Raw genomic sequence first — 22,973 nt, 5'->3', positions numbered from 1 at the left:
TGCTTGATCCCAGCAGCTCAAGTTGCTTACTTTCTAAGGTCTGACATAATAAAGAACAAGCAAATCCAATTTTCTTCAAAGAATAGGTCTGTACAAATCTAATTTTTCAAGGTGCTTTTCAGCAATTCAATTACACAAAAAACACTGCAAACCTGAGAATGACAGAAATGTGGAGTTCTATAGAGTCAAATTATTAACAGGATCTCCTCACTGGTTCCTTCTTCATTTGTTTGAATTCATAGTACTTCCAATTCACCTTAATAGCAGGGTTGGAGTAGGGGCAAGGAAGCTACCAGAGAAGACAAGACCTTCACTTGAATTTTAACCACTGACTCAGTCTCTCTCGTCAAGTATGTACAAAGAAAGCATCCTGAGTGACACTGCTTAAGGCTGAGATCAGGGAGATACTCTTATCAACAAGGGTGCCTGAACGAAGCATATTTGTATACCTAACCCTTAACTGTACCCCACAATATCATAATAAAAAACACTGATTAAAAAAAAAAGGCTGAGATCATATTCATGGTTAAATGTAGAATTTTGATACACTGAATTCCCAATAGCACTTAAAAAAAAAATCCCAGCTAAAAGATTATTCATATTGCTGAGTCATGGCTCATTTTCTTGAATCATTATTCACTAGGAACAACAGGGAAAAAAAAAATCAAACCAAACTTCTTTCCCCTCTCTGATTCTGCATTAAGAATCAGATATTTTAAGAAAGTTTACACAATTCAATTGTAAGAATCAGGGGAACCTTATTTCACAGTACAGTAGTCACCTGCTTTTCATTACAACTGACATACAAGGAACTGAAAACAAGAGCAATCACTATAACCACTAGGGAGCGTGAAAGAACAGAAGAGAACAAAGATTCTGTAACAAACACTTTTCCTCTCTGGAGACTGCCGAAGGTGAAGACTAGTGCAGAAGGGACAATCATGTTGTCTATATAAAAGGATTCCCAGATCTTGGGTGGATAACTGTGTAACTTTCAGGAGGACAGAATTAATTTGACAACTCAGAGCAATTTGCACGTCCAGCCTCAACTCCTTGCCCCTGTCTTTTGCCTTCATTTTTTGTTTAAAGAGATTTAATTCTTAGAGATTTAACTAGGATACATAGTACAGAATTATACTCTAGAGGAAGAAAGAAGCTGCAGCAGAAAACAATTCATTTGAATGAGTCAAAAGGTTTAATCAACTATAGCCAAATCTTTTTCAGAAAATGTAGCTATATCTCAGAGCTCTTTACTTTCTTTGAAACTCCAATACACAAACTATGTTTATATAAAGATAAATGTATATATAGTTCACAGATTTTTTTTAACAAACTAGTATCAAGAAGAAGATCATGAATAATGAAAATGGGCCTGCCTTCAAGAAATTACTGGTCAAAAGAAAATTCACACACAAACGAGAGGTTTTTTTTCTCATGCCATTCATTTCATTCTAATCACTCCATTCTCACTTAAAATTTGTCTTTGTGTTCATGACCAGCATGGGTAGCTTGGTGAGACCTCGTCTCTACAATAAATCACAAAAACCAGTCAGGGGTGGTGGTGTGTGCCTGTAGTTCCAGCTACTTGGAAGGCTGAGGCAGAAGGGTCACCTAAGCCCAGAAGGTCAAGGCTGCAGTGGCCATGAGCATGCCACCGCACTCCAGCCTGGGTGACAGAGTAAGACTCCAACTCAACAACAACAAAAAATTTGTCTTTGTTTAAGGTGATAGATATCCCAAGTACACTGATTTGATCTTTACAGATTACATTAATGTATTAAATAATCACACATACCCCCAAACTACTCACATCTATTATGTATCAATAAAAAACTTGTTTAAAAATAAAATAAACAGCCTGTAATCCCAGCACTTTGGGAGGCCGAGGCAAGTGGACGGCCTGAGCCTGCCAGTTTGAGACCCACCAAGGCAACTTGGCGAGACCCCGCCTCTACAATAAATAAAAAATTAGCCAGGTGTGGTAGCGTGCACTTGCAGTTCCAGCTACTTGGAAGGCTGAGGCGGAAGGACTGCCAGCGCCCAGCAGGGCGAGGCTGCAGTGGCCGGGAGCGTGCCACTGCACTTCAGTCTGGGTGACAAAGTGAGACTCCAATTCAGAAAAAAAAATAAAATAAAAAATAAAATTTGTCTTTAGTCACAAAGTGGGCACCTTACTATTGCTTTCTTCTAACACTGGGAAGTATAAATCTGTATAATCTGATATTTGTTTTCAGAACAGAAATATAACATGTTTCCTCTGACTATTGTTCACTTTCTAATGAATAGTAATGAGTTTTATAATTAGCTTGGTTAATAAAATAATTTCTTTCAACTTAGGTCAGTTAAATATAAGCTTTTATATTCATCTAATATAAATTAGATTAATGACCTCTGATAGTTCCTGGCAACAGGAAATACATTCAGGTCAAAGGCTCATCTAACTCTCTCATTCTATCATATAATATACACAGATATACACAGACATATCATGGCAGTCCTTTCATATACTCAAGGCAAAATAAAAGCTGAGAGAAGAATTGAGGCCTTGTGTAATACAACATGAATACTGTAAGTTGGAGAGAGCATTATGCCCTCATTGTCACAGTCTTCAGTCCCCTCTTATAAACAGTGTGCTTAAATAATGGATTCTCCAGGAAGACAAACAATCTCTTGTTTCCTACTGGGTGGAGAATTCACTTTGTAATTTGGTTTCCGATAGCTGAAATAATGAAACTATTCCTTAGAACTTACTGCCCATCCCACAGAGACTTACCGCACTTACACAGACCCAGCCGAAAACTGGAATATGCAGGTCAGGCTTTAATACAAAAGGACAACATCTCTTCACTGTGCTTATAGTCAAGTCAGGCTAACTTGTTCCCAGGAGTTGTAAAGAGCCATGACAGATCCTTTTGACAGTGGTTATCTTTACTATTTAGCTCACTAGAATAGTGTGGCCTCTCTCATCCCCACAATGGTTTCCAGAAAAATGGAAAGGGCAGCAACCTTTTTTAGGGACTAAATGAAAATGTATGAAGACAGATGTTCACTGTCTATTGTGACTCTCAAGATCTTCCACTTAAGCTATCCTCTAACACATAATTCATTCGGTAAAGTAACAGAGGACCCTTATAGAGGAGAGAAACAGAGCTGGACCTTGGATAAGGAGGAAAACTGGTCCAATAGTTGGATACTTTAAAAATGTTATCTAACATTTTCTTTGTGTAAACATAGGAAGAGCAGTGAATATAAGACGGCTTTTTGCTTAGTAAATTGGTTACAAGTTACAAAAACAGGTATTTTGCATATAGGAAAAGTTTTTACTAACTTATACAGAAAATTACTAAGTTTTTAACTCTTTAAAAATTAAAATAATTTGAGTTTTAATTCCACGTACAATTATTCAGAATATGCCACAGTCATATTATTCTTTATATAAAAGGACTATGCAAACTATAGTCATTTTCCTTAATTGAAAGTCATTTTTTCCTTAATAAATGTTTTGTTATATGTTTTTGGTTTTGGTCAAGAACATGTATCAATATTGATTTGATGACATCCATTCCTCAATATCTCTTCCCCATAAGATTTCAATCTAGGTTTATGATACACTTAGTCTATTTAGACAATAATTCATCAGACCTGAGGCTAGCAGATATAGTATAGATAAAATATAAAGCCTAAATGTAATTGGTACTATAAAACAAACATGAAACTGAGAATCAAGAGTTCTGGGTTTTCATTCCAGTCCTGTTCCTAATTCTGATCTTGAGCAAGCACTAAACCCCTTAGACAACCAAATTCTCATTGAAAATGGAGACTGGACTAAAAATAACCTCTAAAGTCTCTTTCAGATTTAACTTTCAAAGAGTCAATCAGTTAAAGTTTCTCACTTGTCATATATTGGCAGAGAATGTGAAAAGCCTACCTTGGGCAAAAAGAACAAACAAATTTCTAATCTCAATGCTCTTATTGTTGTCTATGAATCCAACCTGTTGAACATTTTGAATGACACAGATTTATTTATTATATGAGATTCGAGCCAGGCTGTTACAAACTTGATGACGGTCAATATATTCTGTCTCCCTCAGAGAAATGAGTTGTATCAATTCCCAGGTATCTTTATACTTCATAAAGAATTCTGAGGAAGATCCAAATAAGAACCTACTTATTATTATTAAAAGAACAAGTAAACATTACAGTGTTAATCTTTGCTATGACCATTATCCTTTTAATTTGTCTGAGTTTCTCAGATGGCTATTCTTGTGCTGGATTTTATACTGGAATGCCAACAGCCTCCATACAGTATTACTCACAGTAATAAAGACCAATCTATTTTTTTTAAGTCAATGATCACAAAAGTAAATAATAACTGAATCTGTGTAATAAAAAAGCCACATTCCCCTTAAATACAAATGAGCTTTTAATTTCAGTCTTAGACTCTTGGAATTCTTACCTGGGGTCTGCATTCTGCTAAGTTTCTGGGAGTTGCTAACATGATCTTTCCGGCATGCCAGTCAGAAACTCCAAACACTCTGTATACTGTACTCGCCTGTGCTCGCTTGCACGCTCTCTCTCCCTTTTTGCTCTCACTCTGTGCCTCAGATAGTTTGGAATGCAGAAAAGCCAGAGCTAATGCCAGTCAAACTCAATCCTTTCCCCCCAGTTCCTTTGCTAGAGAGCACTGAACAATAGCCACCCTTCCTTACTCAATCGTCTCTCTTTCACAGCACTGAGTGCAGGCAGTCTACTTCAGGAGAAACAATATGATTTATCAAACTCAGTAATTCATTTTTTCTATCCCAAAGGATGGGAGGGTGGATGTGTACATCTGTGCACTTTAAGAAGTGATTTTTTTGGTAAGCAATCTTAAATTTCAAAATCTGTCCCGTTTTAGAGCTAGAAAAATAAATTTCAGAGATTCTTATTTTGAATATTATGCTGAACTCAAATATAAATTTCTCAAAGTACAAAAACCAGGTAAATCTTATGGCTGATGTAAAATATGTAAGTCTGTTAACACACACATTACTATCTTAAACTACTTTATTAAGCAGAACAATTTATCATAATGAAAATATCTAAATTTAGAAAGGTTTTATCTCTAAAGCTCTTTGCTCGGGTCTCAAGCTAGAAATTCACTGTTCAAATAAAAAATAATCAAAATTTAATTTTATAAACTGAGTAGCTCTACTAATTTCCTATTAAATACAATAAAAGTATAGATAACATCACTTCTAATTCATCATTTTAGTTTTAAAATTAGACATATTTCTAGGTTTTCCTACATTCCCCCCAAAAAGCAGATCAACTATGTAATCTTCACTATTAGTATGATGACCTACCACATTATGCAGCTGTTCAGTTGCTGAGGTTAGCAAGTCAGGATTGATCAGTTAAAAAATTCATAGTCGGAATCACAGTGGACTCCACCTGCCACATTAGGGCACTAGAATACAACAAACATGAGACTAACATAGTATTAATGTTATCTCCCATTTAACAAACAGCTGATGGAAACACATGTACTCTATAATCTATCTACCTGTCTACACTTCTGTATTACACATAATATGTATTTCACACATTAGATATATATAAGCACACAGACTATGTACGTGTATTTATATATGCGTATGTATGAATGTGTACATATATTCATTGGCAACTTTTTTCTTTCCTTTTTTCTCTCTAAGTCTCAATGATTTAAATAAAGTTTCTCTTTTACTTTCATCACAATTTGTTTTTGCAGGCTCATATTCCTTCGGCAATCATACTGCTCTGACACTGCATTTTCCTCTGCCTTTACTTTCGGTTTGTCACTGCTGCTTCAGGTGAACTACTCCTTTAATCCCTTCTGCTACTCAAAATAAGAATCATAGGGAAAGAAAGGCATAAAGAAAATTTATGCAGAAATATACAAACTGAGAGTCTGTCTGTGAAGACTTACAGCCCACAAATTCCACCCTGTCCAGCATGAAACATCAAAAATCCCTACACCTTCTTCTTACCAAAGGTAATACAAAGCTATACCATTATTATTATCTGTCATTTATAACTGACCTTAAAATCATGCAAAGCACACTGAAATTATTTTTACTTGTTATTCCCCAGAATAATTTTTTAAAATAGGTCACAATTTCCATAATTCTATCCAAGAGTTAGAACTAAGTGCAGTAAGTCTAAGTTATAGGGAGAGAGAATTCAACTCAATAGAGGAATGCAGAGTCGCTGAAATATGAAGGTAGCTTTCTGAAGAGGCTGCCTGCTGTAAGAGACAGCGAGCCCCAAACTCGTCCCACACAGGCTGGCTGGCCATCTGATCAATATACTGAAATGCAGCAGTTCTCCAACTATGCTGATAGTGTTCTGGTGATAAAACCAGATTAACAGCCATCTTTTCCCAAACGACAAAAAAGGTTTATGGATATAATCTTCTGAAGTATGAGTTTTTCTTCTTAAATTTTTTTTAAGTGTGTCTGCTACTATTAATGAACCTTACATGGTACCAAATTCAGCTGAAAATAACATTTTCAGGTATTTGAAGGTTAGTTATAACAATATTGTATTGTGTTCTGCAAAAAGCATTTTTACTACCGGGAGTTCTAACACTTGAATAAAGGAAAGAAACGCTGTTGAAGAAACAATTTTTCTTAAATTCAAATATGATATTATTCCATTGTTCAACACTCTTCAAAGGAGACAATATATAATATTTAATTAATTTCTGCATTAATCTTTTTTCCAAGTATTCATTGCTGTTTTTATTTCTGCTTCATGTCTTCCAGTTTTACTGTTGCTGTTTCTGGTCTCCAAGTCCCTTCCCTGCATGGTCCTATTTATCCTTCAAAATCCAGATTTAACTTTATTTTCCTATTGTGGTTTATTTCCTGCCAAGAGTTGATCACATTCTCTTGTGTGATCAACTATTCTACGTTTTTCTTCATAGCCTTTATTATCTCATCTACCTAACATTATACAGTTTATGTTTTCTCATCAGAATGGAAAGTATAGGTAGGGGTGGAGTGCCAACAGGGATTTTGCCTTATTTTTCCACTTATCCCCAGAGCTTAGAAAAATGCCTGCCATTAGTAGGTTCTTAACAAATGATAGAAGGAAGGAAGTATGAAATAATATATTAGTCACCAAACCTTTTTTAAATATTTAGACTTAGGACTACTTTAGCATAACTAGAAGGCAGGGACAATGGCATATCCATTTTCTGACACCAGAACACAGCACTGTGTATGTGGTGTGGTGCCATGGCTGGGGAAAGGCAGCTTCTGGGACAGATTTTGAAGAGATCGATAACATTTTTTTTTTTTTTTTGAGTTGGAGTCTCCCTTTGTCGCACAGACTGGAGTGCAGAGGCACGCTCCCGGCCACCAGCCTCGACCTGCTGGGCTGCAGCGATCCTTCCGCCTCAGCCTTCCGAGTAGCCGGAACTACTGGCGCACGCTACCATGCCCCGCTAAATTTTGATGTAGTATAGAGACGAGGTCTCGCCAAGTTGCCTGGGCGGGTCTCGAACCCGCAGGCTCAGGCAATTCACTCGCCTCAGCCTCCCAAAGTGCTGGGATTACAGTCTGAGCCATTGAGTCTGGCAAGATCCATATCATTTTAATCTCCTCCTGCAGCACTAGCAAGTTCTCCAAGAAACTGGGCAACTATGAATAAATGCTTCACCATTTTGCCATTAGTTACAGTTAGAAAGTGGCTGAAATCCATGTCTATGCAGAAAAATCTCTCATTGGTTAGAAATGGCCTCATAGAGTTTGATGGAGTTTTTAACTGATACATGAGATCATACAATTAGAACACTAAACTCAATGCCAAGCATGCTCATTTTGGATAGGTGAAACCACTTAAGCAATTTTATTTCTACAAATAATCACTATGTTATAATTATTTGGTTTTACATTTGTTTCCTGTATAAAGAGTTGGGTAGAGTTGTCTTGACTAATCCATCTAACATGGTCCTGACCCAGCACTATACATAATAAATGTATTATGTTGAACTACATATAAAAATGTCTTTTTTTTTTTTTTTTTAAATTGGGGTCTCACTCTGTCACCATACTGGAGTGCAGTGACATGATCATGGTTTACCACAGCCTTGACTTCCTGAGCTCAGGCAATCTTCCCACCTCAGGCTCCCAAGTAGCTGAGACTACAGATGTGTGCCACCACATCTAGCTAATTTTTTGATTTTTTGGTAGAGGTAAGGTCTCACTATGTTGCCCAAGCTAGTCTCAAACTCCTGGGCTCAAGCAATTCTCCTGCCTCAGCCTCCCAAAGTGCTGGAATTTATCACAATTATAATTTAGTTATTCATATGAGGGGGAACCAAAAATACCCCATAATTTATTTGTGTATTTATTCTTACACGTTTAAACTTCAGTCACCTGCCAAGTATACTCTGATGCAATACACCTATCGAGATGCTTTTTTCACTGCTCAAAACAGTTTTTAAGTTTTTGAACTCATCAATTCTGATGTGTTTTTTTTAGTACTTTTGCTGTTTTTGTTTGTTTGAGCTCTTCGACATTGGCAGAATGTTTTCCTCTGAAGACTTTTTTCATCTAGGGAAACAAAACAAAGTAGTTTGGGTGAATAGAGAGGGTAGGGCATGGAGATCATGCCTTGTTGATCAAAAATGAATATTCAGTGCAGTATGGGTAGATACATTGTCATGATGGAAGAACCAGTCACCTGTTTGTCACAACTCAGGATGTTTCTTCCACAAATCGTGATGCAACCTTTTCAGATAAAAGCTTTGATGGACTGATCCAGAGGAAGAAAATCCAAGTGTACCACTCTCCAAAAGATAATTCGAGTTATTTTAGAGTCCCTCTCATACACTGGATGTCTACCACCTCCCCATTCTGATGGATGTAAGCTCAATGCTGGCAGAGACTGTATCTGCCTTGTTTGCTGCTGTATCTGCAATGCTAAGTATAGTGTCTGCCACATAGTAAGTGGCTTAGTAAATATCTGTTGAATAAAGATATGATTTAAAAATAGGGATAAGTGAACTCTTGGAGGTTAAGAGATATTTATGTGAGATTCAAAGCTCAATATCAACAAATATTGGTTCTGTTTCTAAAAGGCTAGGAATTTTTTTCTAGTTATGAATCAAATAGTATAATTTATAAACTGAAGAATGTAGATAGCATTTCCCCCCATGTCTTATAAAAGTAATATTATGAAATTCTGACTTTGGTACAGGTATAGAATTCAGTGTCCAGTCATTAAGAAACCCTGAAATGACAAATGCATGATTTCTGGAAAATCAACAGGCACAAAAATGATAAACTAGCACAATACAGTTAAAAATTACTTGCATATCAATTTTATTCCTTATCAAACAAATTAACAAACAAACAACCCTGTTAATACTGATTTCCTCTTTCAAGCAGAAACACATCTCGATAGCAATCAAACCGGGATATACAGTAGTTGTGACTGTTCTGACTTTTGCACTTAGGTGAGCTCTCTCTTGTGAACAGAAGATGCTTATAAACTCAGCTTCAAACCAGTTTTCTTTCAGGTCTTCCCACAAACAAGATACTGTGTTCTTCCCACTGCATTCTTTTTCAAGTCCGTATGAAAAGGAAACCATTGTTTATCATTGGAATGACAAACACCAAAGTCACCCACTTATTCAGAAACGCCATTACAATTTTCATTTTAATTCTATTTCATTTGTAAATGACGGAGCCATAACTTAACACACAGACTTCTGCTCTGATAAAGAGCACTGTTGCTCTGATAAAGAGGCATTATAAAGACCAGAGACCTGCTAACTCATATGGTAAGCAAACAAAAGTGTTTAGAGGGGGCACATATTAAACCAATGTCAATCATAGTAGCCACAAAATGTTTTTAAAACCTTTGGCTAAGCATTTGAGCTTTACCTTACTCTTCCAGCTAAGATGATTAGGTAGATTGCATTTCCTTACCTGGAATAGCAATTGGCTGGGAGGAAGCATTATAGGGAGTAGGCAAAATCAAGTATCAGTCTCTTTTATCAACTCAGTCTCTCTTCTCAACTCAGTCTCTCATGTGAATAAGACCATATTTCAAGTAAAAATAAGAAAAATCTAAGTGGAAAAATACAAGGAAATATTTTGCTAGATTTATTTCACTGTATGAGTAATGATATACAAAAACAAAAGCAATTCTTCTATTTCTTTGAAAAACATTCTTCACTACACAGTAAAAAGCAACTAAAAGCATTTGGGGATAGTGTTGGATATTAATGAATACTATCTCTGAATGTGCTCATGGAGTCAAGGATATGCCTGCGATATTGCCTCTCCTCATTTAAAAAAGGAGCTTAAATTATACTTTAATAAGGCCTTCATAAACTCATTTTCTTCAGTGACTTTAAAAATAAATATACAATTATATGTTAGGCTTGTTGATTTCCTACTAAGCTAATCTGCTGTCACAAATGAAGCATAAATCCACTTTTCTCATATAATGCAGACAACACACAGTTTCAGTAAAAATAACAGTCATTAGGCATTTGTTTTTGCCTTAAAGAATATTTGTGATCATGGGCTACTGTTTTTATAAACTCTATTTAGAAAAAGCATATATTTTATGGTACAGTCAGCCTTTGGCATCCACTGACACAAAAACATATACATGTACCATGTAATTCAAAATACCACTATAGGCGGTCCACTTCACTCAGTTTCCCCTACTCACTTACAACTAATTGAAGCAAACCAAAATCCAGAAGAACTCCAAGAAATAAGTCGTAGAGCATTTGACAAAAGAAGAAGGAAAATCCTAACAGCAAAACAGAGTTCTAGAATAAACAATTTAAGAAGTAAATGATATTATTTTGCCCATTTTACAGATGAGGAAGTGAAGACACAGACAGACTGAGTGAGTAACTTGCCCAAGGTCACAAAATAGTAAAGTCAGAATTCAGACTTCAGTTGGCTCTGGAGTACTTTCCCTTAACTACAACTGTCCAGTAAACTTTTCCGAATTTAAGTGTCATTTTGGGGTAATCTTTCCTCTTCATTGCTTTCTGTATTTTCCAAATTTTTAATTATATTATTAATTTTATAAAGGAACTTGCAAATTGCTCCAGATTAGTATTATCAGCAGCTATTGCTCTTTTCCTCAGTGTATATTAATCCAGATATACAAAAATATATACCTACTAGAATAATACACTGAATTTTCAAAGGGATATTCCACTATGTGCTTTTTGCTTTTTTCATTTGCTTCAGCAACTGGAGAGAACTGTACCACCCAGAACCTGAGAGGTAGGTCCTGACTTGAAATTATAAATTTGAGTGATGGCATGTGAGCAGTTTCCAGATACCTAGGGGTCTGGGGAGAGGGAGATCATCTTTTTCTTTTCTTTCTTTCTTTTTTTTTTTTTTAAAGGGATAAGGGAATAGGTTGAGTGGAGAAAGGAATTGGGGTCTCTTCTAAGTTCAATGGCTACCTTTTCCCCTCCATTTAAAAAAGCATATTTAATATTAAATAGGCCAATGAACTTAATCAGATTTTATCTTTTATATAAATAAAAAGATAGAAGAAAGATCAGTGTTATAAATGTATATTGTTTTTGGTTTGTAGATATTCCATATTTGTTTTTCTTTAAGAATATTCTCTCTTAGTTAAACTTTTAAAATTATGGTTCTTTTTTAAAATAGAAAATCAATTTTAAGTTCTCAAACAGGGGGAAAATAAATCTGTGATATTTCTATCCATTACTTCTAAACCATTAGTATTGTGATAACAACAAAATAAGACTCTATTATTCAAATATTTTCCGGGAACCAAGAAGGCAATTCTGTTCCATTTTATGATGTTGGTCATATTACATTTCATTTCAAATATTACATTTCAAAATACATTGCCCTCTGTTTATTGAGGATTATTCTTGAAAGTTCCTATGTAACAACTTGAGGGTTTTTTTCACCCTTTAAAATTGCAATAAATGAAGGAGCTACTAAGTGTAAACATTGTAGACATGAGAAAAAATTAATAATAATCATTTTTAGTTTTTGAAATTATTATTAAATAAGAAAAATAATGTTCAAGAGGTTACAATCTCCCTCTAAATTTCTGTGCATCCAGTAAAAACTGTTACTGGTTTTTTGTTGTTTTTTTTGTTTTAGAGATGAGGTGTTGCCAAGTTACCCAGGTTGGTCTCGAACCCCTGGGCTCAAGGCAATCCTCTCGCCTTGGCCTCCCAAAGTGCTTGGATTACAGGCATGAGCTACCGCGCCCAGCTATTACTGTTATTTTTTTTTAAGTTCTGCAATATAAGAAATGAATAGACATTATACCCAGAAAAGACTAAAGCAATGGAATAAGAGGCAAAGAATTTTATGGTAGGCATATAATTACCTCAGGATCAATTCCAAAACAGTGATCCCACAAGAAAACACAATGTGGTACAGCAACACAAATACTATATCCAAAGACTGACTTCTGTTGCTTTAAAAGCAAGCCAACTTTTTCTGTCCAACACAAGTGATAATGTTTTTTTTTCTTGGCAATAAAACATGATATCTAAATGTATTACTGCTGAAGCTAAAGATAAAAAATATCACTATTAATGAAAAACTTGAAAATCCCCAACTAGGTTTGTTTCAGTGCAAGTAGAGATATAATTCTAAGAAAATAAAGAATTTGGTTGTGAATATATTTACAAATTATGATTATGTATCCACACTATTTTGTAACCCATCTTCTACAGCAGTCACTATCAACAGATAAATTGCCCCAGGATAAAGTAAGCTTAGCACACGGCATGGGTTTTGTAACTCTTGTAGAGCTAAATAATGTATTTAACACGCTGGTCTTAAAACGTTACATAGATAAAAAACAAGTGAAAGGAAACAAAAATAGGTGAAATTAGCTTCATCTCAGTAAAGTCTAATATTTGAGTGATGTTCTATCTTATTTTATTTTTATTTTATTTTATTTTATTTGAGTTGAATTCTCACTCCATCACCCAGGCTAGAGTGCATGTTCATGGCCACCCCAGCCTCGACCTGCTGTGCTCTGACAATCCTTCTGCCTCAGCCTTTCAAGTAGCTGGAACTACATGCACACACTACCATACCTGGCTAATTTTTGATTTATTGTAGAAACAAGGTCTCGTCAAGTTGCCTGGGCTGGTCTTGAACCTGCGGGTTCAGGCAATCCACTCACCTTGGCCTCCCAAAGTGCTGGGATTACAGGCTGAGCCACTGATCCCAGCCCAATATTTTATTTTATAGGTGACAAAAATTGAGATAATAAAAGAGATTGGTAAATTTGCTAAGGAAACATTCATTAGTGACTAAAGGCAGAATCACACAGCACTACATTTCCTAAGGCCATCTAGAGAAATTAGAACAGGGGAGTCTTTCTATTGGAATTACAGACATCCTTTTCTCACTCATATAAGAAAATAAACACAACAGTTTCCATTTCACTAGCAAAGAGTTTGACCACAACACTGATTTTAAGAATATAGTTGTTTTCTGCAGAGAAAATTTAGGTTCGAATTAGTAAAAGTTTATTATTAATGAGCCATATTTTATCTTATACTATCAGTTGTTGCATAATTAAAATTATGTCTCACAAAACATTCAAAATTTCCTAAAATTTTTAGGATGCATGTTTTAAATTTTACATCATACTCATGCACGTAAACATAAAATTATAAAGAATATAAGTGCTAAAAATATATTATACATTCTTGTTCAACATTTAATTGAACTCAATATTTATTGAATGATATTAGGTGCCAAACATGTCTTTGTAGAGAAGTTACCAAAAGCAGAAACTGGGCTGCACAGCAGGACATGAGCAGTGGGTGAATAAGTAAACTTCATCTGTATTCCCAGCAGCTCCCATCGCTTGTATGACTGCCTGAGTTCCACCCTTTGTCAGATCAGCACTGAAAAACCTGCTTCCATTTCTAAAATCCTACCCTATTTTTCATCCTTTGTGAAGCAGTGACAGTAACCAAAATGTGACCACGGAGTAGACCGAACATAAGCAACACACTTTGGGTGTCACTGTCTTCTATTACCCTCAGATGGGACCATTCAGTTGCAGGAAAAAAGCTCAGGGTTCCCACTGATTCTACATTATGGTGAGTGGTATAATTATTTAATTATATATTACAATGGAATAATAATAGAAATAAAATGTACAATAAATGTAATATGCTTGTATCATTCTGAAACCATCCCCCACCACATACACACATTAGCCCGTGAAAAAACTGTCTTCCATGAAACCAGTCCCCGAGGCCAAAAAGACTGGGGACCACTGTTCTAAATGACCCATGAAGTTGCATCTTTAGTAAATAGAATCTTGTTCATCACAGTTTTTCCTATGACTGCCAAAAGCAACAAAAACCCTATATAATTATCTTTTTCTAAATAGATGACTACACATTTTCCCCCCACTAAATAACAGTAAAAGAGACAACTTGGCTAATAAATTTATTTTTGCTAGGGCACAAGGATTCAATCACTGACAGTCATAGGACATGGGAATTTAGAATTCTGACTCTTTTACTCACCACTTCTAAGGTATTAGTAATAGGAAGAAGAGCATAGTGGTTAAGAGGACTCACCTTTGGGCCAAATTTCTAGGTTCAAATACCAGCTATGTCATTTACAACTTATGGGGTCTTGGACAAGCATTGCCTCAATTTTCATTAAGTGTTAACAAACAAACCGAGATAATAATAGTACCTACCTTACACAGTCTTGTGAGTAAATAGCTGAAAAAAGCTTAGGACAGTATCTGGCACAAGCCGCTACATAAGTATTTGCTGAGTAACATAAAATGAAAACAGTATTCTGAGGAAGCGGAGCTGTTATTAAGTGCCAAATATGAGCTCAGTATAAAAATTCTCTAAATGAAGATGAAAGGCGGGGGGGGGGGGGAAGGAAAATGAGGACAATTTGTATCATTCATTCCTGATTTGACATAGTATTCTTTTCCTCAAAAACTCCTACCTCTTTCCTATATCTTTATAGATTTCTTCATTCACCAGGACCCATAAGCTCTTATCTCTTCAGATTCTCTGAAGTCTTTTTCTTTTCTCTCCATTTACAGAAATGTTTAATTCTTTTACCAGGGAACACTTTTAATGTGTTCATTCCATGGTCCAGAGTACAGCCCACTGCAACTACAATCATGTGAAATATTCTGTCACTTTGTCCAAAAGTATTCCTCTTTACTAAACATACTGTTCAGTCTTTTGTCCCATCTGCAAAGAATACATATATTAGAAATAAGACACTACGTAATCACAGATGCCTTGACAAGAAAATGCAGACATCAGAAATCACTCAAGGAGAGACACACATATGAGATGTTTTGTGAAGTAATTGCCCACTTAGGTATGTAGAACAGTAGCTTGCAGAACCTTGTATATATATTCCAAGCAGCAACATTAAGATAAAATATCACTTACCTTCATCATGTGATCTAGTATTAGCACAATGTTCTGAATTTAACCAAACATTTTTGAGAAAAGATCTGTGCAGGGCTTACTAGTCATCTCATAACAATGTAAAGTGGGACTGCAATAAATTGGTACCTTAATTTTAGCATTCAATAATATTTATCCTCCACCCCCTCCCCCCAGTGGCTAAGTTACTTAAGGCAATTTAGTCAACAATAAAGTCAACCAACGTTTACTAAATGTATAATAAATGCTGACCTCAACATTGCTGAATCTAAAGACAGATCTGCCTGTTTTGTTGATAGTGAGAAGCACAACCAAAGAGGTCGAGGAAAAGCGTTAAATTTCATTAAATTAATTTGTTGGTGTGTACTTAATTTGTGGTTACATTTTTACTGTGTATGACTTTTTTTTTTTTAAAGGAAAAGAGTTTTTCTACAAAAGATTTGGCATCTGGAATGTTTGTCATAACCAATTAAACTATATATTAATAGTACTTAAAGTTAGAAACTACAGTATCATACTTAATGACTGAATGGATTTTAAAAGTATTTAAAAATTGGTTGGAATTCATGAAATCTTTTCTTACAGAAAATATAGCAAAACTGGCAGAAAGAAGGAAACTAATATTTAATGGGCACCTACTTATGTGCCAGCAATCTGCCAGGAAACCTACCTTTAATATCTTATTTTTCACAGTCCTGTGAACTCTAACTATCATGCTGCTTTATACATTTGGAAAGGTTGTTTTCTTAAATTACATATTACTTTTATCCAAGTAGTATAAGTACATTGTAAAAAAAATAGTATTTAAAATAGGCCAACAACAAGTAGCAGTCCTATAAACCCACCCCCACCAAAGGCATCTCCCTTCATTTTTAGCTTTTTCTGTTGATATTTATCTCAAAGTAATAATTTTTTTCTTTAGGCATACTCATACCTAGTGGTGTGAGTATATTATTTAGACATGTTGAGATGAGTTGGCAAGACCCCAGAGCCTTCCATTCTTTTACATACAGCTTGGACTGGCTACTCAGTCAGCTACATAGCTGCCATCCTGGGACTCTCCTTTATCAATATTCTGGGGATTCTCTTGGTCTCTCTTGTCCTTCCAAATGTACCCCTTCTTATGCTTGACAAATACATTAGCTCGGAACACAATTTCAGCTTACACATCTCAGCACTGATCCACAGTCTCAGCTTCTAATATTACTGTCAAGAAGTCAGATGTCACACTTATTTGAATTCTTTATAGAATATTTTTGTTTCTGTTTTAAATCCCTTAAAATTTTTAGGAGGCTCTCCTCCATTGCTGATTTTCTGAAATTTCCCAAAGATGTGCCTCGAAATGGGTCTTTATTTACTCACCATGCTGAGCACTTTGCAGGCCCTACTGAACTGGAAACTCACAACTCTCAGTTCTGGGACGTTTCCCTTTAGATCTTCACCACATGTCCCTTAATTAGAGGCTTTCCCTGATCACCTCTCATCAAATAATATCCTTTGTCCCTTCTCCACCCACAGCACTCCCTAGATCCTTTATTCTCCCTCATTTTCTCTCCATTGCATTTGTCACTACAGGACATACAAGAAAGGTGTTTACTTTGCCAGTGTACTCCCACCAGAATGTAAGCTCTATGAAGGCAGGTGCTTTGGTCTGTACTGCTGAATGCTGTATTTGTATTTTTGAATGCTTTGATCACACAGGCCAAAACAGTGTGTGGCACATAAAAGACATTTTAAAAACTATATTTGAGGAATGAAAAGATGAATGCCCTAGGGCAAGGCAATTTGCCAAGTCAATCATTCTACAGGGCTTTGAATTAGGGGACAAAATCTAGTTGGGGAAAGGAAGGGAAGAGAATCAAGGTGTCACAGCTGCCTGTTACTATTTATAAGTCACTCTTAACCAGAAATAGCCCATCACCAATAGTGATTTGCACTGCAGTAAGCTGGAATTGCAGTCCTCTAGACTTGGGTTTGAATTCTGACTCAGTCACTCATTTGGAAATCAATAATCTTACTATAAAGTGAGGCTACCAACAGCACTTGTTTCACAGGACTGCTGCCAGGAGTCCTGTAACTGTTTTGCCATCATTATGTCTACCTGGTCACATCACTTGTTTCTTCACACTCATACTATTCTTTATTTTTCTTCTTAAATATAAAAAAGACAAATCTGAGGTGGCAATCTGTGATACTAAGAAATAGGAAGAATCAGAGATTCACATTCATGATACTATATCCTAAAAAACATGACAGTGAGATAAAGTTTGCACCACACACTGCCTGTCAAATAATTTATTGAATCCACCAGAAAAAATAGCCAGGTCTATCAGTTTCCTAGGGCTACCATAACACATTATCACAAACAACAGAAATTTATTGTCGTGTGATTTTCTGGAGGGAAGAAGTCCAAAATCAAGGTGTAGACAGAGCCATGGCTATAGGGGAGAATCCTTCTTTGCCTCTTCCAGTTTCTGATGGCCCAGACATTCCTTGCTTTGTATCTGCATAACTCCAATCTCTGCTTTGTCTTCACATGGTCTTTCCCCCTATGTGTTTTCTCTTATGAGGACATTTTCCATTGCATTAGGGCTCTTCTACATATCCAGGACAATTTCATCTTAAGATTCTTAATTATATCTGCAAAGGCGCTATTTCTAAGTGAGTCACTCTGGGGATTGGACATTTCTATACTATTTTTCTAGGTACAAGAATCAACAGGATTGTCTTCCTGTCAATTATGCTTTCATAATTCAACAATAAACTATTGTTGTTATTAATAGTTTTCTGATATCTACGATTCTAATTTAAAAAGACTTTCTAGTCTCAGGAATGTCTTTCTAATTTAAATGAATACTAGAAAATACTGTGGTTTTAATGAGCTATTTAAGAGGCCCTCAATGTCAGCAACTAAACTTGGATATACATACTAAAGTTTTTTAAACAGTTTGATAATTTTTAAATCAATTCAAAATAGAGAAGAAATGCATAGTTAGAATGAGATTATTCTATCTACCTGGACAATATTACTACAAACATGTCTTTTAGTAAAGGCCTTTCAATATTTGTATGGTATCATGGTAAAACCATAGGGATAGTGGTACAATTTTTATGTTCTCTCAACAGGAAGCATTATCACTTAAACTATAAGATCAAAAGTCCTTGGGGAGGGGATAAAATAGAGAAAATAGGAGAAAAAGTAGATTACAGTAAAGAAAATACAATTTAATTAGATGTTATTTTTTGAGACATAAACTTTTGGTATAACCACAAATTCTGAAATAGCATAGCATTATTATTATCAATAAATAGAAATAGTGTACAATAAATTTTGAAAGACAAATATACACTAAAAGACCTCTTAAAGTCTAATAACATATCTTTTGAAAACTCACTCATTATCTCACTCTTTCACAATGAACAAGAGGAAGGCTGATTTCGGCTAACGAAAATTTGAATTTTTTTCTTATTCCCTGATATCATATACCTTTGAGACCTATGACTCACCATTTTTATTTTTTATTTATTTATTTTTTATTTTAGTTGGAGTCTCACTCTGTCGCCCAGACTGGAGTGCAGTGGCCGCTACCAGCCACCGCAGCCTCAACCTGCTGGGCTCCGGCGATCCTTCCACCTCAGCCTTCCAAGTAGCCGGAATTACAGGCATGCGCTATCACGCCCGGCTGATTTTTTTATTTATTGTAGAGATGAGGTCTCGCTGCCCAGGCGGGTCTCGAACCTGCAGGCTCAGGCAATCCACTCACCTCAGCCTCCCAAAGGCGCGGGATTATAGGCTGAGCCACCGAGCCCGGCTGACTCACCATTTTTAATGCGGAAAGTGTATAAGCCAGCCTTTTATACAGGCACATGAAATTCTGCAAGATTAATTTTTCTTTAAATTGTTAGATCAATAAAAAGTAACAATAGTATTATACCTAAATGTATTATTTAGGCATAAATACAACAGAGCAGTTAAAGCCATTGCTAAGCCTTGGGAAAGCTAAAGAAAATATAATTCTAATTTATTTACCAGAGTAACATTTAATTATAAAAGCTTATCTATATTATGCTATACTGTATTACTGATGTAAAATCTTATTAGAAGAGGCCAAATGTTCTTGGCTTTTCTATGCTGTATGCGGTTTCTTTTTCGGGAGCCCTGTAAAGTTTCATTGTAAAGCTTTTTATACGTATTATCTAATCTACCTGGACAATACAACTACATGTCTTTTAGTAAGGCTTTTTAGAGTACGATTTTTTGTTGTTTGTCTTGAATATTTTTTTCCTTTTTAAGATATAGGATCTCACTATGTTGCTCAGACGAGTCTCCAACTCCTGAACACAACGGATCCTTCCATCTGCCTCAGCCTCCTGAGTAGTTCTCTGAAACTGTGGAAATTTCTAGCTTTTAGTAGCTATACTAAGGCTATTTCCATCCAATTGTGATATGCACTACTAATAGTATTCTGCTTTTATATATATTTTTCTCTCCTCTTATTTTCAGTCAAACTCAATTTATTAGTTTGTTAGCTCTATCCCTAGTTCATCTGGTTCTTAGTACACACATATAAGTGAATACTTTTCAACTCCTACTTTTATAAATTAACTACAAAAGGTTTGTATAAACACTTGCATGTTTTTGACTCTTTAATGGCTCTACTCTGATCAAAGCAACAGGGGGAAAAAATCTAAAGGCCTTTAAGTAGAAAAAAATGAACTTTTAATCCCGTCTCTTTTACTTCCTTCTCATCCTGTGAATTCATGTTCCATTCTTTTCTACCCTGAATTTTTCCTGTTGCTCCTTACTCTCCAGAGTTAGAAAGAACATATCAAATACAGACAAAATAATAATTTTGTAAGTAGAATGAAAATAATAAAATGAATGGAAATTTCCTGCTGTGTTATTAAATATCAATTAAATGGGATAAAAGTTAACATGCAAATATCTGAAGGCAAAGGGAAAGAAAATAGGCTGTAAATTTTACATGAAAATAATCAGAACAATCAAGTGAACACAATAGCTTTATGAGAAACTGGGGTGCTTTCTTTGTTAAGTATTGTTACTACAGAGATCAGTTGGCAAGTGGGTGCCAAGGGGGTCAACATAACACAAACACTGCATCCCTGGAGGCAGCACCAGTCTGTTTTGCACACAAATTAAACTAAATTTTCTACCAATCTGATTTATAAACCTTCTGCTTGAAATATAAACTAAAAAGTTTTGGTAAACAGCTTAGCCAATCCTAGACTATCAAAAAAGTAAAGAGAGAGCACACGTGCGACAACTAAAGTAAACAATATTTAGCTAACTTTGCTCAATGTAACTGAACTATTAATTTTTCCTTTTAGTAAAGGTTCTAGGCAGTCAAGAGCCCACATCAAATTTCCAAAATATATTTCAAGATTCATTATAAACAACTCCACCCCCATCTTTCTACCTTAATTACATAACAACTTGGTGAATTATGATTGTGCTTTAGAAGAAAAAAATTTGCCAAACTATGCAAGTGAAAATGGAAAAAGAAATGAGTAAAGTCAAAGATACAGAGACAAAATACTTTCTGAGCATCCTCAAATTTCTTTATTGGGCTGATTTAAACCTGTCTAAGCAAAATGAAAAACAACATCTACTCTACTGTCTCCCTGGTTTCATGATTTTGTAAAAATCAGAGACTATTGAAGATTTTTTCAAATCAAAGATTACATTGTTGCTCCTGCTTTCAAATTATAATAAAAATCTCATCAGACAAGCAAGCAGAAGTTCAGGGTTAATGAGGAGAAGACACAAAATCTGAATCCAGGTTAGGGTAACTTCACAGCTTGTGCCATTTCCACTACCCAACACCATCCTGGTAAAGGCAATCCTTCCAGAGAGAATGAGTTCTAGGCACAGGCATGCATTTTCTTTCCTAAAGCAATAAACCCTCTATCTGTGAAATAACTGCTAAATCTGCTTGTGTGATTTTGATAGACTAATTAATCTCTTAATAACCTACTACACATTTATGCTATCAAGCTGAAAATAGTCATTTTCTTTCATAAACCTAATTTATTTTCTCTTACCATTCTGCATAGATATAAGAAAATATTTAATGAAATCTATTTACGATTAACAGAATCTTTAAAAGAAACCTAAATATCTTGCTCACTAACACAATTATGGTTATGATATCGACCAATGGAAGAGAGAGTTGGGAGTCGACATTCACAACCAGATACACTTGATACTGTGACTTGTCAACTTGGACAATGTCATTACCTACCTTGTACTTACCAAAACCAATAGTTTTGACTGTGTTGCTTATAGTCCTGTGGCTATACAATGATATTTAGCAATTCTCTAATTGCATTCCTGAACTGTCCCTCTAAAGTGAGTATGGCTCTCCCAACAGGATAAAAAATACTTCCCCAATCTAGGATTGTTTTTCACTTCGAAGTGCTTCACCTGAAAAAGTCAAGGAAGAGTTTCTCTAATGTGTCTCACATCAGTTGTTCACTCAACAGTCGCTCCCTTAACCTGCAACTATGTACAAACCAACCTGCTAGCTGCTGTGGTGATACCAAAGTGAGTAAGATACAGTCTTGCCAACTAAGAGGTTCTAATCTAGCAAAGAAGACACATGCCAACAACTTACTGAAAAAAAGGACATGTATCAAATATTAAAAATACACAAAGTACTGTTATACAGATAAATGCTGATGAACTCTGATTAGTGAAATGAAGAAAAAGACTGCCAAGAGATGGTATCTAATTGGGCCCTCAGGATAAGTGGAATTTTCATATATGTGACTGAAGGTAGATAGAATAGAGCAAAGTGTTTCAGGTGATGCCCAATGTGTGTGTGAGAACACCTGGGAAGCCCGAAGCAGTCCTGTGAGGCCAGAGCCCAGAGCATGTTCCTCCAGGAAGGTAAGGAAAGATGATCTTAGAGTGCTAAGTCTGGGCCAGAATATAGAAGACCTTTAGTGCCACTGCAAATTTGAACATGGAGATCCAGTAACAGTGTTTAAACATGAAAAGTAATATGATAATGCCTAACTGGCTCTAAGATAATGCCAAATGAGTAATGAAATTAGTAATTCAGAAGGACAAAAATGGAAAGAAGAAGAGACAGGTGTGTGGTTATTAAGCTATCTAGGTAGAAACAAATGAGTAACGTAGAGTCAGAAGGACTAGAAGGATGGCAGTCACATGATCAGAACCAGCTATTGCATAAGAATATGTTGTGAGGGATAGAGAGAATAAAGAAGGGGAACTCACCCAAGATAATGGCTTTCAGTAGTGGATACTCTGGTAGAGATGTTCACATGACCAGTTGGGAATTTAGGTCTGGAATTGAAAAGAGAAGTGGAAGCCAAAAACAGAGATTTAAAAGTTACTGGCACAGAGATGACATGTGGAAACATGAATAAAGGTGGAGTCAACTCCCAAGAAAGGACAAAGCAAGTGGAGACGAATGAGGATAGGATCTTTAGATAACTGCATTTAAAAAGTGGGAAGCCGGGCTCGGTG

The 22,973-nt window shown here is 35.7% G+C and overlaps 1 protein-coding gene across 3 annotated transcripts in view; it reads right to left on the bottom strand.

Moving 5' to 3' along the window:
• The window catches only part of RASAL2 (RAS protein activator like 2), a 362,379-nt gene that overhangs the window by 130,690 nt on the left and 208,716 nt on the right, over positions 1-22,973 (bottom strand). The window contains exon 1 of one of the 3 annotated variants that reach the window (XM_021706869.1): positions 4,457-4,592. The exons of the other annotated variants lie outside the window; for them this stretch is intronic. Within the exon in view, the coding sequence (XP_021562544.1) occupies positions 4,457-4,469 (13 nt within the window). The 5' untranslated portion in view covers positions 4,470-4,592. Of the gene's footprint in view, positions 1-4,456; positions 4,593-22,973 lie in introns of those variants that run through there. 3 annotated transcript variants of the gene reach the window in all.

Source organism: Carlito syrichta, unplaced genomic scaffold, assembly GCF_000164805.1.
Source record: "Carlito syrichta isolate Samal-C Ts95f unplaced genomic scaffold, Tarsius_syrichta-2.0.1 Scaffold316187, whole genome shotgun sequence".
NCBI lineage: Eukaryota > Metazoa > Chordata > Mammalia > Primates > Tarsiidae > Carlito > Carlito syrichta.
This window is presented reverse-complemented; position numbering and strand designations above follow the sequence as displayed.